The sequence below is a fragment of the Pectinophora gossypiella genome, chromosome 13, assembly GCF_024362695.1.
Source record: "Pectinophora gossypiella chromosome 13, ilPecGoss1.1, whole genome shotgun sequence".
NCBI lineage: Eukaryota > Metazoa > Arthropoda > Insecta > Lepidoptera > Gelechiidae > Pectinophora > Pectinophora gossypiella.
Window position 1 is genome coordinate 6,264,393 of NC_065416.1, and position 16,858 is coordinate 6,281,250.

The 16,858-nt window shown below is 35.7% G+C and overlaps 3 protein-coding genes across 4 annotated transcripts in view; 1 reads left to right on the top strand and 2 right to left on the bottom strand.

Moving 5' to 3' along the window:
• Positions 1 to 3,408, top strand: part of LOC126371994 (probable ATP-dependent DNA helicase HFM1) — a 44,598-nt gene extending 41,190 nt beyond the window's left edge. Inside the window, exons 20-21 of the mRNA XM_050017492.1 lie at positions 29 to 2,474; positions 2,559 to 3,408. Of these exons, the coding sequence (XP_049873449.1) occupies positions 29 to 2,474; positions 2,559 to 3,408 (3,296 nt within the window). The remainder of the gene's footprint in view (positions 1 to 28; positions 2,475 to 2,558) is intronic.
• A 937-nt stretch (positions 3,409 to 4,345) lies between these two features.
• On the bottom strand, positions 4,346 to 9,078 carry LOC126371907 (interferon-inducible double-stranded RNA-dependent protein kinase activator A homolog). 2 transcript variants are annotated; one of them, XM_050017348.1, is made up of 8 exons: positions 8,937 to 9,078; positions 8,340 to 8,534; positions 7,761 to 7,914; positions 7,439 to 7,556; positions 7,223 to 7,353; positions 6,985 to 7,145; positions 6,460 to 6,591; positions 4,346 to 6,255 (listed from the first exon to the last, which is right to left on the bottom strand). In XM_050017348.1, the coding sequence occupies exons 1-8, from the start codon at positions 8,982 to 8,984 to the stop codon at positions 6,007 to 6,009; spliced, it is 1,188 nt and encodes a 395-aa protein (XP_049873305.1). In that variant the 5' UTR covers positions 8,985 to 9,078; the 3' UTR covers positions 4,346 to 6,006. The 2 variants fall into 2 exon arrangements, with proteins under 2 accessions (XP_049873305.1, XP_049873306.1); XM_050017349.1 differs by lacking the exon at positions 6,460 to 6,591.
• Positions 9,079 to 10,788: 1,710 nt separating this feature from the next.
• LOC126371995 (uncharacterized) lies at positions 10,789 to 11,928 on the bottom strand. The gene is made up of 3 exons (XM_050017493.1): positions 11,122 to 11,928; positions 10,966 to 11,034; positions 10,789 to 10,896 (listed from the first exon to the last, which is right to left on the bottom strand). Exons 1-3 carry the CDS (start codon positions 11,911 to 11,913, stop codon positions 10,789 to 10,791), a joined length of 969 nt encoding a protein of 322 aa, XP_049873450.1. The 5' UTR covers positions 11,914 to 11,928.
• Positions 11,929 to 16,858: the final 4,930 nt, after the last annotated feature.

Below are 16,858 nucleotides of genomic sequence, written 5' to 3' on the forward strand. Positions count from 1 at the left end.
TGTAATAAGTAATTATTTTACATTGCAGTGGGCATTGACGTACAATGTGACTACGAATTTAAAGGATTGGATCCTATATTTTCAAGAGGTGAAGCAAGAAAACCTATTCCACCCCATCAAGGAAGTACTAAAACCAATCTCAAAAAACAGACGATGATAACCGACATTTATAAAGAACGCAAAAGGAAGAGTAACGATTTAGACATATCACAATCTAAAGAGAAGAAGAAACGTGACAACTCATTAATTGAAAAATTTAAACATTTGAAAAACGCGTTTGCTGCTACTTCAAAAGAACTTAAAGACGATCTTCAAAAAACTGCTCAGATGTCCAGTAAAATAATAAACGAAATGATTCAACCAGAAAATTTCAGTGGGTTCAATATCCCTGAAGTTGCCTTTGAAGGATACATAAATTCAATACCGCAAACAAGTTCCTGCAATATTGACAATTATTTAGATCACGATGAGGTAAATAATATTGTATGTAAAAACTACTATTCCAAAACAGACACAGAAGATCTTACAGCAGATGAAAGTTTTATAGTCGACGAACGCATTGATAGCATCTTAAACGAAATAGAAAATCAAATAAGTAAAGATGTCAATCGTTCGTCATTAACAAAAGAAACAAACAGGTATTCAACAAGTCTAAAGACTACTGATCAACAAATGAAGAATATTCAAATTCAAGACAAATTCTTGAATGAAAATGGGCCTAAAAAGGTTAATCTTGAAATGCTATCATCTGATAGCAACTTGAATCGCACATCTAAACTTGACATCTACAAATCAAACACACGCAAACGGAAAGCTCCAAGATCAAATTACAGCATTATTGATTTAATAGCACAAAAGGAAAATAACGAAGAGAAGGTTGCAGCCAATCAACACAGCGGATTTTCTGAGACGATTAAAAATGAAATAGAGAAGTTTTTACAGAAAACTAGTACTAAAACCAACGAGACAGATATTGCTTTTAAGGAATTATTAGCATCATCACCACCCATGGAAAACCCATCAATGGAACACAATCCTAATTTGAAAATGATCAATGATGGGATAGAAACAGAAAACAATACACATATTTCACCAGAACTACCTGACGTTTTCATACATGATAAAATCGTCAAGGATGTAACAGAAAAAGGTATTCTGAATCAAAAATCAGATCAACCAGGCGACAGTATCATACCTTTCCCAAAAAATACTGAAAGAAAATCTGAAGATCTGGAATATATTCCTGAAAAAGATTCATGCAGTATCCAGGTAACAGATGCTAGTGATAAACAAAAACTAATTGGACACGAGCCTATTATTGACCTATGCTTGGAAAATGAGACTTGTAAACGAATTACAAATAGTAAGGACCTTGACTTAATCGACCTATGTGAAGCTGAAAAAAAAGAGATTATTAAAGATTTAGAAGAAAGCAAAGTTGAAAATTCTAATGGAGTAACAAACGATAGGGTAATTCTGCTTAGTCTGCCTGAAAGTCAAGTAAAACGATTGTGCAAATCTATATCCATAGAAGTACCACAGTATTCGAACATACATGATAGAGCAATATGTAACAGACAAGAAGTAGAGATAGACTCATTTAACAAAGAGGCATCAAATATTTTAAATCTTACAAATACTTCAAACAATAACAGTTATCAGTGGATTTCAAACAAAGAAAATTCAAGGCTTTCGGAAGATTATGATGTCGCACAAACAGAATATGAAACTGATTGTAGTAACTCTCGACGCGATCACAACAAAAATCCAGCTTCAGACTTTTTTCCAAACGAAAATCAAGTACCTGAGGGCTATATTAAAAGATATACATTCAGCACAACTAAAATAGATGTTCAAACAAAACACACTCCAGACAGCCAAGTGCGGATAATAACGAAATTGAAATTAGGTATGGATGTCACAGAGATCGTTTGTACAGGTGATATAATCAACAAAAAAGATTCAAACAGAACAAACGATCTCGCAAATATTAAAAAAGAAAGCTCAGGTATGTTTAATACTGCTTGCTGCAGTAGAGCGATAGAGCCAGAGAAAGATATCAACCGTGTTAAAGAATGTAAAGAACACGACACGTCATTATGTAGCATAGAAAACAATGATTTCGATCCTTCTGATATTGCTTTAACCAATCCATCACATCATACAAAATATCCAACGATTTTAAGTAAAAAAGAATGTAAAAAAATCGACACCTCATTGCGTTGCATAGAAAAAAATGATTTAAATCCTGTTAGTACTGCTTTAACTAGTACAATGCATCATACAGACTATCCAAGCCTTTTAAAAAGCATTAATTCAATTCACCTTGAAGATTCCAGTATTACAGAAACAAACACTGAAACAAGAGATTCAGTTAACAGCGTGAATAACTCTGATTTCGAAACCGATACGCATGAAGAAAAGAAAAACATTAAAATTGAAAACATCCTTCAAAAATATAGCACAAAATTACGGTAAACGTTTTTAACGTGTATGTCATTGGAATTATTGACACCCACAATACATTTAATGCTAACTTCTTATCTTATCTTTTTCAGGAAAAATAATTATCTACTAAACGTTGCTAACAAAAGTTTTTACCAACATGGAACTAAACATTCACCAGAGAAAACAAGAAGATCATACAAAATCAGCGACATTCATAAATTAGAAGTCCCTTTGCCTAAGAATCTGATAGAAGTGAGCGCTACTCGTAGTTCTTTGCTTGAAAACGCCAAAATAATTACAAGAATTCAAAACTTGGGAAAATCCATAAAACCGTCGAATCTTACCATCACACCCAAAATTCCAGCATTGATTCAGCACACTGAAGTCCAAAATGTTGATACAGAAGACCATCACCAAAATAAACTAGATGAGAGTATGTCATACTGTTGTCACTCGTCTGCACCTGAAGTACCAAATTTGGAAGCTGACGATTGTGACATAGACCAATCAATGTTAAATCCCAAAACATTGCTGCAGCAATGTTTCTCTGAAGATAAACGCGAAGATATCTTACCACCGCCCGTAGAGTTTGGCGACGACATTGATTATTCACCTAAAGAATTTCAAGACGTCTTGGATATGGAGTTGGTTTCTCAAAATATCGATGTTACCGAAAATAATCCAGATTATATAGCCACTGACAACGATTATAACACAAGCTTTTTCGAAGATCATGGCCATTCAGTATTAACTGCATCTAAGGATACTGAAACATGGATTCTTTCTCAAGATGAAAATGATGGACGCTACAATCAACAGAACAGTGAAGTTAACTATGAACATAATCCAATTAAACCTTGCACGGAATTGGTTTCATTACAAAAAGGTATTAGATTTAATTCAAGAAAATCTAAATTGGGACAATTTAAATTTATGAATAAAAGTAAACTGAAAATGTGAACAATTGTCTGATTGTACCTAATCTCAAAGAGCAAAACGGGAGAGAGAGGCATGCGCAGGCGTTCCTCTCTGCGAACCTATTTATGTGCATGCACCCAGGGCGGATAAGTTTTATAATATCAGTTGCAGTCGGCCTGTGCGCTAGACTGAATCTAGGTGCGTAGCTGATACGACGTCCGTGAAAAATGTTGCTAAAATTTGTTGCTAAAAGGGATCTGGCTAGTCAAATTTATATAAAAGATGGCGTTGACTCTATATTTTAGTAATGTTATATCACATTATTATTACCATTTAATTCTCGTAAAACTTAAAAATATAAATTATAACCGTCCTCTTGTTTACGGATTTGTTGGCTAACATACTTCATGCATTATGAGGATTAGTCAAGCGACTATGAGCGATTGTTTTCTAGTTGTCATGGAGATCACAGTTGTTACTTTCGTGATTTACCGGTTTGCAGAGATAGTTATCAATAGAAATGTCAAAGACAAAGGAGTCTACATATGGTACAACCACGAAAGCGTCACTTATGAAAACATATTCTACTTACTGCGTTTCCTGGTCCGCGGAGGTCTGTGTTGCTCTATACGTTTCCCTTATGACCAGCAACTGCAAGCGTCTGAAAATCTGCATAGGGAAACAAAGGAGTTTTTCGCATGCGCCTTTCTGTCGCGGATAATCTAAATTATGAGATGAAACTTAAAAAAAACTTTTCAATCAAAACTGCCCTTTTCCAACTGATGGCTTTTCTTTCTCATAACTCATCCTTCAAACGGGAAACACTCCGCGTTGCTCCACATTTTATAGCACATTTTATCACGAATTTCAGCTGGACAGTATGGAGGACTGTCAAAATTTTGTAGTGCAGCCGCCTGCAAATATATGAGCTTCTAGTTTTTATCCTCATTATTATATCATAATTAAATAAAAGACAATATTTCAAGCAACACCAAAATTTATTAATGAAGTTATATCAGAACCAATACTTAGCAAAATTAAAATGATCCTTATACATTTTATCGGAACTTAAATACCTATTACTCTTTTATTTTATATACCTAGCAAGGGGTGAGAAAGTGTTCACATTAGTGACAATAATCTACAATAACTACTATTTATCCTTGAGATTAATCAAGAACAAGTAAAACCAAGACTCACTAAACACAAAAATAAATAAACTCGCCCACGTGGTGTTCGGTGGCGCAATTTTATTTAGTTGGTCTTGGTTGAACAGAACTCCATTCCTTTACTCCAGTTAGTCTTTTCTAACTTGAACAGTGCGATGTTTTACAAGGGCAGGTCTGAACTCACACCATTCAATTTAAAAGAAACTCGGCACATGCAGGACGGTCGTCGTCGCTGTCACAGTACGCTACGACGACAATTCTGCACAGTAGAAATTGTTACAACCTCTATACTTTGCATTAAAATAATGCCCATTTTCACAGGCAAGGGATCCTAACTTCGCAACCACTAAATCCAGTGATAATTCACTCTAACACATAGTTCTCAGCTTCCCTGCAAAGTTTTCCATCATGAAGTTAAAAGAAAACCACGACAGTCACTGGTAAAATTGAAATAACAAATCAACTTGTATCCTGCCTCTTAGCAAGCCACACAATTACCTGCCGGTACCAACCCTTGCACTTTGTAAAAAGATCTTCCCAAGTTCAAGTGTCTGCTACCTCGGAGCTTGTTACAAAGCAAAGGTCGGAGCAGTTCGTCAACAAGACAAAACTAGCTGAGAATGATTTTCCGTTTAATGCTCAGCATGTTAGAAATCTCATAACAAACCAGATTAAAACTAATTTATGAGAAATCATAATTTTCATCCTGTTTAATAGAAAACAACATGATAGGCTACGCCATGATTATAATATACATTAAAAGCTAACTTTTGGGTAAGTATATAATAATTTCATTTAAATATATGAATGCAAAAATATGCCTAAATAATGCTGAATATTAAACTGGAAATATAGTCCACACATTTTTTTTACTTTTATTTTTTTATATATTTTTTTGTATTTTTTTATTATTTTTTTTTTAGTAATTTCCACGCTGGGAAAATTACACTAATTCTATGCAAAGTATAGCTTGTATTTTGTTACATGACCACTCCATACTTTGTTTCATTTAAATTTACGGGCTATGCAATTTATCCTCGCACATTGGCAGTAATAGTACAAGTGAGAAATCACTTGCTAATTGAAATAAAAGGCGAAAACAATTTGCAATTACACATAGCGACACATCGACAAGTACAACCACGTTCCAAGACAAACAAAGTAACACATAAAACAAAATCACAAGTAAGATACTGCAAATATGCCAGTTATAAAGCATAGCCCGAAGTGCTTCTGGAACATAGGCATAATGCCATATTCAAATGGGAAGTGGTGATAAAGATAAGTATAGACTCAAAACCTTGCGACATCAACTTCCGGCTCTTTCGTGTCAGCCTATGCACTTTGTGCACAATTTTATTGTATAATTCATTTGTAAACAATTCATTTGAGGAAATTATAATATTATCTGCCTGAAACGCATAGGGTACTGCACCAGGCATGTCGCTGATGTCGCGAGATTTGGAGACATTCACTTTTTGGTCATAATCTTGAGGTACTCAAGGGCATTTTGGGCAGCAGAAGCCTGAGCATCCTTGCTGGTCAAACCAGAACCATAGCAGACTGCCACAGGCAGGGTAGAGAGCTGAACAAGGCACTGACAACGACCAGTCATGGACTTCTCCTCAATGTCTACATAGGTTACCTCAAAGGCCTGCTCAGAAGCAATCTCTTGCAAAAACTGCACAAAGTTGAAATCCTTGTTGTTCAACGGAGTAACCTGCAAAATAAAACAAACTCAGTTAAATCTGGCTACAGATAATGCAAAAATAATACTAACTACCAAACAATATCTATGTTTATTACAGACATGTCCTCATGCACAAAAAATAAATGTTCACATCAGTGAGTAATTTTAGTTATACAAAATTTAAGTGTACATAACAAATATCATGTGCATGCATAAGAATTTGATTGTTCATACCTGCAACTTGGCCAGGTTCGGGCCGACAGACTGTTTGAGATGTTTGTGAAACTGCGACACCTTGTGGCTGTGACTTGTAGTCAATGTGGAGATTTTACTATCTTTCAAGTCGGCATAGCGGGCCGCGACTCCCTAGAAAACAACATGATTATGAGTACAAGTTTAGAGCAAGTGACCCTTCTGTCCATTCAAGGTTGCAGTAGCCGACCGAAAGATAGTAAAACACCTGGCCAAGTGCATCGCTCTTGGGAGAATGATACAAAAGAGCCACTAGTGTTTGATGGCTGGTGTTATTTTTGATGACTCCTACATTTGAGACAAAATAGAAAGGTTGATTTTTAGAAAATGGTTAGTTACATTTAATGCAATAATAAGTTAATGATATTATCAAGTTTATTTAAACTGTGTGTTAGAGAAGTGTAAGTGAATGACAGCAAGGATGATTTTAGGTTCAGTTTGATTATTTAAAAAAACTGTTTCAATCAAAATTGCAAAAGTAAAACCACAATATTTTGGATAAATTACCTCTTCATCAGGTTGGAAGGATTCTGGTGGGTTATCCTGCAGTGCTTGCCACATCTTGTAGGCAGCTTGACGTTTGGCCAGCTTCTTGGATTTGCCAGTGCCAACCTCGCGGCGTTTCAGCAAAGTGCATACAATGGTGAACTGACGCTCATGTGGCAAACCTGACAATATGCATATCATTAGAATGTAACATATAACATGAGTGAAATGATATTGTATGAAAGCTATAAAAACTTACGACGGTTGACATTGTCATCATTCTCAGCATGGTATGATGGTGGTGGCCAAAAGCGGGACATGCACAGTTCTTGCAGCCAGCCAACTGGATTGCCCATTAATTTGTCTTCAAATGATGACACCACAGTACCACTATAATAAAAAATACATCAAATAAGAAATCATTCATTGTAATAAGAAAGAAGTAAAAAGATCATACAAATGTGTCAATACTTACGTTTCTGGCACATTACCATTGGTGCCTTGATCAGCAGGGGCAGCACCAGTCAGCTTATCAAGCAGAGCCTTCGCTGCAGAGTGTTTGGCTTCTTTCTTGGAACGTCCAGTGCCCATGGCTGTATAGTTAAAAAATACTTTAGTTTTTCAAGAAAAATTACAAAAAAAAAATTAACAATTATTATTTCCAACAGTATTTTTTTTTATTCTTATTCATAATGATTATACATACATCTGAGAGTTCATTGTAATACAGTATATAAGCTTAGATCAAAGCTAGAAATTATGCAAAAGAAAAAATTAAATATGTGAAAAATGCTCACCAACTAAATCCGCAACAGTAACCTTGTACCGAAATGTAGGCTCATGGATCATTCCCTCTATCTGCACCAACTCATACTTGGGCACTGTGCCACGACGAGCCAGCAGCTCTTGCAAAACTGACACTGGAGTCTTCATTGGAAGGGACTCCATTTCCTTATAACAAATTGTTCATTATTAATTACTAATCCTTTAAATCTGCACGTGGCTGGGACTATGATGATCCGACAAACATAACATGATTAGAATAACAGTAGGATCAAGAAGATATAGTACATACCTATCTAGCCTATTTCAAAAGAGATGAAAATTATGTCTCTTTCACACTAATAGTATACAAGCTTAGTATAAAGTAGACAAAAGATATGTCATTTTAATCAAGTTACATTTGTTGCACTTTAATTAAATTACAGTATTATATTAACACATTGATAGATCAGGTGAAGATGTAAATTAAGACTAATAATTAGGACTGTTCATTTAAAACTATTATTTAACATACCTACAATTATTAAACATTAAGTAGAGATTACATCCAGACACGGTAGGTAGATAAAAAAAGTTATAAATAGACCACTCACTCTTTTCGCAGCTTCATCAAGGGGTAATCTTTCTATGTTGTTAGGGGGTTTCGGTCGGTTCTGGTACCGGCGCCGCGGGCCGTGCGGCGCGTGCTCGCCGTCCGGTCCGGCCCCATGGACGGGCATCCCATGCACTACGCCCGGCACTCCACCGTGCACCACTCCGGGATGGGGATGAACAACATTGCCGTCCATCTGAGCACGAAAATACATTTCAAATAAGCATATTATAAATATAACATATTATATCGACAGGACCCTTTCTATTAATGTGGAATGAATGTCAATGTACAATTTGAGTATAAATTATAACAATTTTGAATCAGTCACTTTTTTAACTTTTTTCCGAAACAAAAAACATGTGATCGAAAGTCTGTGACATGGCGGCCGCCGGCCATTACACCTTCCCAAAATGGCTTCACCGCATGCCGGCAACTGATTAGTTCACCTATTTTCATTGATCTTGGGAAATACTACTGTTCCTCAAACACAATTAGGTATTTTACTAAAATTTACACCTCAAATTCATTTTCAAACCTGTACTAATGTAATGTATTTGACCGGACAATTCAAATACAAGATATTAATATTACTTACCATTGTAGTAATATTTCCTTTTCCAATTAACTCCGAAGCACTAAACATGCAATTACAGGGTTGAACAATTAGAAATTTACACTAATTATAATAAAATTAAAAATAATTATGTTCACCGACCTCTCGCCTCAAAAACTTCTTTTTTAATATAAAGTATTGCCAGTTCTATCAACTCTTTTTCTACCCTATTGATTGCCTATGTGGTAGAAAATAAGAATTATCTTACTTAATTTTGCTTACGGAAAAAATCGTATTTGTTTTAAATAGTATGAAAAAAGCTTATTCATTACCTATACATAATTAATAATGTAAGTGATCGCGTTTCTCTTGTTACGTAAATCAGCTGGAAAAATTAAATAAGCATAAAAGTTAGAAAGAAGAAGAAATATGATTTATTATTTATGATTAATTGAAACTTGGTTCCTGTTTCATTTTCCACCACATGAGGTAAATATTTTTAATGGCAACATTAAATTATTACGTTCCGTTGTACACAGCTACAAGCTCGGAACAGAAATAATATAAGTTACAAACAAGATGCAAACAAGACTCAAGATACTTGATCTTTGCACAAGACAAAGCTGTATGATTCTGTCTGTAGCGCAATTTTTTACGTTTATGGAAAATGCCCTCACTCTATCACGTTACCTACAACAAAATAAACATGAGACAGCTGCATTTTCTACTTAATTTATGTTGTTGATCATATTTGTCTTCACACGCACGCCAACCACACGGCACCCGCGGCCTCGCAGCGCGAATTGTATCGAGGGTTTCGACCAATAGCCGTTCGACGTCTATCTACGTAGATAGCATTCGCAGCGCTTATTAGTCGAAACTTGTCGAAGCCTTCGATGTTCCCTATTAACACTAATAGGGAATTCTTTCATACAAAAGACATCAACGAGTTAGTTGTTTTCCTTCCAAAATTATTTTTTCTATCCCGTAATTTTATTATTCCCTAAGTTCAATAATATTTAATCCAATAAAAAAAGAATTATTGCAATACTATTTGTAGGTACTTTCTATATCAAGGTGGCTAGAGCTCGCACAGACTCGGTCGGATAATCGTCGGAAAATGCTTATGTGTAATAGGTATTCAAACCCAAATCTTATTAGTATTATTTTATAAGAAAAAATATTTCGAATTTATTTCTTTATTTCTGCCCGCATACATTCATATTTTAAGTACCTAGTAGGGACAAATATTTAAATTAAGAAAAACTTATTAGAAATAAAAAATCTGACTTGCTTCAAATATTGTGCTTTTGGTAAATAAGTATTATACAAAGCAAAAACTATAACGTGTATTAGCTAACTATCCAATACCTAATACCTAAAGAAATAAAAATAACAATGTGACCATTTCACCGATTATCTTCATCATCCTAATTGGATCAAAATAAATAAGTACATCGTAACTGTTGCAATCATCTGAAATAGATAAGTAATATTACTTACAAGACATATTTATACACATTACTTATAGGAAATTAATAAATTACGAACGACCTCCGTATTCCAGTGGTTGAGCGTTGGGCTCACGATCCGGTGGTCCCGGGTTCGATTCCCGATGGGGACATATCACAAAAATCACTTTGTGATGCCTAGTTTGGTAAGGAAATAACTCGCTGATCACCAGATTGTCCGAAAGTAAAATGTTAAGCCGTTGGTCCCGGTTGCTTACTGATGTAAGTAAGTAGTCTACATGAGCTATGTCAGGTGCCTTTGGCGGCTCAATAGTAACTCTGACACCAGGGTTGTGAGGTGGAGTACCAACCTCATCAACCCACATGATAGGAGAATAATAAATTATGTACCTAATTATTTTAAAATATTAAAATATACCGTATCAAAACTCATAACTTACCGTAGAAAATAAATTGGCGTCAATAGTAAATAGTTCATACACTGATAATTCAAACCCATGATAGTTCATCATAGTACAGAAATGCTGAATCTGTAAATAGGAAAAGTTTACTGATTTTAAAAACTATGTCTATAAGCAGCGCCTATAAGCATTGTCTACCTCTGTATATGTTCTTCTATCATGTCCCTCTATCGGTATTTTGTGAAGAGTTTGGACTATTTTCAGCGCCTGAAAAGGTAAATAAATAAATAATTCTTGTAATAGTATAGTTTGAGATTTATCAATCAAACATTAAAAATAACATAAGTAGCTTACCTCCTTTTTTAATAAACTCCCGGAGAACGCCACACAGTAAACTTTTAGGAGCTGATATATAATCCAAATAGAGCCATTGGCTAGAGTGTGTGCAGTATATGTACTGACTATTATTTCGCGGTATATAATATGCGCCTCGCTCACTATGCAGTGAAAGCATTGGATGGTGGATATTAGGAGTGGTCCGTTATATGCATCATTTACACCCTTCGATAATTCAAATGCTCCGAGGTATGCCAGTTCCATCTGTCTCAAAGACACAGACTTCCTTTCTACTACTTTTACAATGAATTCGTCGTAGATTAGTTTCGGTTTTGTCAAGCTCTCCAACTGCATGTTAATATCCGAAAGCAACGCTCCCACGATCATTAAAAGTATGTAATAAAAAGCTAAACTGATGAACTGTATCATCTGAGGTAATATAAAAGAGAAGGTAACTAGAATTATTTTCCATAAGTTGTCACTTCGTGTAGAGTTAATGCACAATTGTAATGCAAATAAGAACAATAGGGTTGCAATCACAACGTGGACTTTTAACCGTATGGAGCGGAGTAGGTAATTGCGATTGGCTTCTCCGGCTTGTGCCCAGGCTGCAGCCATAGTATTTTGAAAATGCACATAGTCGTAACGGTGCAGGTAGGTACACACGTGTAAAATGATGCAATACAAATATAGAGCAGCCAGCTCCAATATATAATTAGCCTGTGTGATTACAACGTCAGTAAAAGTGGTAGTCTCGTTATCCGTGCGTATGTTTTGTATATGAGCCAGGAGAAAAGTTATCAAGATCATATGAACAGAAATGGCGCACAACGAGTTCATATAAATTGATTTCTTGATAACCATGAAGCAATTTTTAGTTTTACTATATCTGACATTATAGGGAATCATTCCGAATAGTGACAGTATATAATAAATGGGCTTTAAAATCTCATTTATGTTTAATCTTTCAGTTTCAATTGGAGGATTGAAAAATCCCCTGAGTTTGGAAAACATGTCCACTGTGTTACCTACTAAAAGAACTGAAAACCAAACCTTACACTTATGCTGCTAACAGACCGTAACTAACATTATTACTTTTAGTGATTTCATTTGTTCATGCCTATGGGTAATCGTTATTGAAAAGTGTAGTAGAAATTTTAATACCTTGTGCGATAACATCTTTAAAGTTATTTATTCATTGAATGCTTCAATTCAATCAAACTTTTGTATGCAGTGTAGTGAATAAATATTAATTTTAAAATAATTAATATTATGGTGTTAAGTTATCCGCTAAGAATATTTTGAATATTATTCTAAGTGTGGGGAAAGGATCAGTCACTACATAGAGTTCATAGCTTGGGTAACAAATAGCTTTATTTTGGAGCCTCGCTTTTTCTTCTTCTATAGTGTGGATTGTGAGGTGGATGACCAATCCCATCAACCCTGTTGTCAGGGTTATTACTGAGCCTTGCTATTTGACTTATCGAATTATTAGACCACCACCGTTTTGTGGAGCAAACTCTAATGTTCTAATTGTATCAAAATCAGTAGATACATAGTAACAGATGCCACCATCTGAAATGAAACAATAGTTTTAGCGTAAACAGTGATGTGGTTCCCGTGAATGTTTCAAAAGTGCGAATGTTTCCGTTGTAAAAACTCTTTAATAGTTAGGACCCTAGCTGTATTTCTTTTTAATTTTTTCTTCCTTGTATTCTTGAGTTTATCTGCTTAAAGGCTAGGTAATAAAGCTTTTTTTTTATAACTTTAGCGTCTTTTTACTGCCGGGAACTTTCCCAAAGTGGGTCATTCACGGCAACGGCAAATCACTAACATCAACACAAGATAACATCGATACCACTATGCATTGAATGTTGGTACTTGATGGTCAGACAGTGTACTGTGGGGCGGAAGGCAAAAGGGGAAACCACTGCCCTATTTTTAAAAAGTAGCATGGAGAATGCTACACCAACAAGAACGCGGCTGTTAAATTAGTGTTGATGGGTAGGTACTTGCAGACGTAGGACATGGCATCACGCCTGTGTCTCCGAAGGGGTAGGCAAAGGAGTATATACATCTACCTCTGGCCATTTATGTTAACATGATTGCTTTCAAATGTATTGTAAAATTACTATTTTTTTTATACTTACAGTGTAAATTAGTGCCATATCAAGAGAGAAAAATCCATATATCGAGAACTCAAATCCATAGCACTTCATCAAAGTGCAAAAATGTTGTATCTGTAGATATAGTTAAAGTAAAAAATAATTTCAAGAGACTGCCAGTGGTGCTCTAAGCTGCTAACACTTACGCTACAACCAGGTTTGATGGAAGAATTAAGTATTTAATAGTACTTATTAAATAATGTTCACCTTTGAATACATATTTGTATCACACAGCTCCGTCGGTATTCGATGCAATGTCTGACCAATCTTCAGCGCCTGAAAATACAAAAATTATTGTCATATATAACAAGAACAATATCAGCGATTAGATATCCTAAGAACAAAGTATATTTTTACCTCACTTTTTAACTTATACCCTGCAAACGCCAAAGAAAATATTTTTATTGACTGGAACAAGAGCAAAATAACACAAAAATATGGCGAATATATCAACGATTGTCCTACTACCCCGTGGCAAGTCATGTAAATACATATAAGTATGGCGTGAAAACTCTGAACGGTAGAAATAAGCAGAGGAGCTTCAAACACTTTGATTATATCACTTTTTATTTCAAATGCTCTTATGTAAGCAAGCTCCAATCTCATCAAGGATAGATCAGGCTTCGGTTCCACCTTCACGAAGATCCCATCACCTATGTCATTGCGCCTGTTAGTATATATTTTTTTTCGCTTTGACAATTTCTCCATCTGCATGTTAATATCTGATAGTAAAGTTGCCACAATCATTACAAGAGTGAAATAAAAACCCATACTGGCGAACTGTATGAATTGAGGTAAGCGGAATGTTAGTGGTATCAGAATAGCTTGCCATGTGCTCATGACATTTGTTGCAAATAAACCCATGTTTACGAGGAGTACGAATACTATAGCCCCCATTGCCAGCGCGTACGCATGAAAACGTAGCTGTTTGACAAGCTCGCTGCGATTATCTTCTGCTGTCTCGGCCCAGGCTGCAGCTATTGCATTTAGAATACGCATATATCTGTGTCGGCTCAAGAACACGCTAACGTAAGCGACTGTACAGTACAATACATATGCCACCAGCTCTATTAAATAATTAGTTTTACTAATTACTACGACACGACATTGGTCTTCGCTCTTGATATCAATAAGTTTCTGAAAACTTTCCAACATTAATGCGTAAATCACCACAACAAATGCCGTAGCACACATCGATCTTAGGTAAATGGAATGTTTGATGGTTTTAAAGCACTTCTTGGCTTCATTATATCTGATATTATACGGGAAAAGTCCAAGGAGCGTTAGTATGTAATATATAGGTTTCAATATGTCATTAATATTCACTTTATTACTGGGAGCTAGACAGAAATATCTTTTGATTTTGTTTAACATAATAACTGCTTGTTATGTTGAACTGAGACACAACGCGATCCAAAACCTTCTAGTAAATTCCTGTGCTTCTATTGGTAAAATTGGAAAGCTGAAATTATGATGGTAAAGCGATGTTATCTTTACTGACTGCCCTATGCGCAATGCAGTGATTACTTTACGCCTACTCGATGCATTTTTTATGGATGACGGAATACAGTAGCTCCATTTGATTTCCATACAAAAACCAAAGAAATCTTTCGTTTTCACGTTTCGTAAAAAGTATCTCATTTGACTGGGTTATCCAGTACCTATTAGACAAAAAATATCCGACATATATAAATAACATAGATAACTTACATAGTGGCTCGGTTATGTCATATGTCCAAAGCTGTAAAACATTTACACAGTAATCACTAGTCTACACACCGTTCCTACGATAACTTCTGGCCTGAGTTTCAAATTAAACGAGTATAGGGATCATCCTAGACTATTAAGCCAACGTGATGTCTTATCCCTTCCCAGTTTTCCCTGTCCCAGTTTTAAAGTTATTTCATAATGGATTTTTTTTTTTAATATAATAAATAAATATTTTTATTTCCTTCACAACATGATACAAGGTGTACATTAGACATTAGATTAAACAAAAACAGGTGATCATGTGTAAAGGCTGGAACCTAAACTAGGATACCCTGTATTATAGGATTCCAGGCCTCCACCTCCCGATCAGCAGTCATAATGGGTAGCCATACTTACAACCTTGAAAGATTATTTATCATGTTCTAATTATTATGTATGCCGTGTGTGTATGAGTGTGTGTGTGTGTATGTGTGAATGTGTGTCTGTGAGTGAGTGTGTGTGTGTGTGCGTGTGTATGTGTGTGAGTGCGAATGGTGTGTGTGTGTGTGTGTGTGTAAGTGTGTGTGTGAGAGAGAGAGTGTGTGTGTGTGAATGCGTGTATTTGTGAGTTAGTGTGAGGGTATGTGAATGCGAGCAATTTTTTTAGAGTGTGTGTTACTTAATAGTACTTTTTGCAAGTACCTAATTATGATAATACCGCTAGCAAGATTTCTGTTTCGTTATAGGTTAGCCCGATTAGCCATTCTGTGACAGCTCTTTTACAGTTAGCCCTGTTCATTGGATATATATTTAGTAGTTGATTTGCCATATTATAGAGTCGACCGCCCTGAAAGCCGATAAATCTTTTTGCAAAGCTCGTCCTGGTAGACGTAGAAGGGCAAACAGCGTATTTTCTTCTAGATGTAGAAACTAATACGTCTGTCGTAAATTCTAACTGAGCGTGTTGCCTAAGTATAACTGACAAGACAAAAAGTTGTCGTACATTTAGAACCCTGCTCTCTCCATACAAGTCCTCCGTTGGATACATCCGTGGTCTAAAATGGCATATTTTTAATATTAATCGTTGTGCTCTCTCAAGTTCCTCGAGATGGGTTTTAGCTGCACCTCCCCACGATGATACACAATATGACAGCACAGACTGACAGAGAGTTAGATAAATAGTGTTAATAAGATTCTTATCTGCTACATACCTGAGCTGTTTAAAAACAAATGAGAGCTGTCGCACTTTTTTAGCCATATAATGAATGTGATCATCAAAAGTCAGGTTGTTGTCAATCATAATACCCAAGTACTTGATGCTGTTTGTTTGGACTATGTTCGGACAGTTACAGTGATCCATATTGCTGGATAGTGAACACGAATGAGCAACGATCTTGTACTGTGAAGACTGATTATACGGAGGATTTCGAATTGTGAAGGCCATGAATTTGGTCTTACTCGCATTAAGGGTAAGAGAGTTTGCAGCTAGCCAACAGCAGACTCTGTCAAATCCTTGCTGCACATATTTAAAGACATTATCCCAAGAATCGGCATAGAAAGTGAGGGTTGTATCATCTTCATACGATATTATTTTGCATTGTTCCAACGCTAATTGGCAAAGATCATTTATATAGCAGAGAAATAAAGAGGGGCCCAAAATGCTGCCCTGTGGAACTCCATAGGAGATGGTAGCTTCTTGACTGATAATGTCCTTTATTTTTACACACTGTGAGCGATTCGAAATATAACTCTTAAAGAGTTGTAGTTGGGGACCTCTGATTCCCAAGGTTTGAAGCTTCCTACAAAGAAATTTGAGATTGTAGAAATAATGTAGAGTCAAACCACGTTACTATACTAATTTATTATCTCTTGGATACAGCGAGCGGGTGAAACCTCAGTGC

What these genes read in the sequence shown, in the direction of transcription:
- LOC126371907 (XM_050017348.1), bottom strand. Translation starts at nt 8,984, where the DNA reads ATGTTTAGTGCTTCGGAGTTAATTGGAAAAGGAAATATTACTACAATG. An exon ending in CCTTCCAACCTGATGAAGAG is followed by an intron (nt 6,592 to 6,984) that starts GTAATTTATCCA and finishes GTTGTTTTCTAG; the next exon opens with GGAGTCGCGGCCCGCTATGC. An exon ending in CGAACCTGGCCAAGTTGCAG is followed by an intron (nt 6,256 to 6,459) that starts GTATGAACAATC and finishes TTTATTTTGCAG; the next exon opens with GTTACTCCGTTGAACAACAA.
- LOC126371995 (XM_050017493.1), bottom strand. Translation starts at nt 11,913, where the DNA reads ATGATCTTGATAACTTTTCTCCTGGCTCATATACAAAACATACGCACG. An exon ending in GGAGTTTATTAAAAAAGGAG is followed by an intron (nt 11,035 to 11,121) that starts GTAAGCTACTTA and finishes TTACCTTTTCAG; the next exon opens with GCGCTGAAAATAGTCCAAAC. An exon ending in ATAGAAGAACATATACAGAG is followed by an intron (nt 10,897 to 10,965) that starts GTAGACAATGCT and finishes TCCTATTTACAG; the next exon opens with ATTCAGCATTTCTGTACTAT.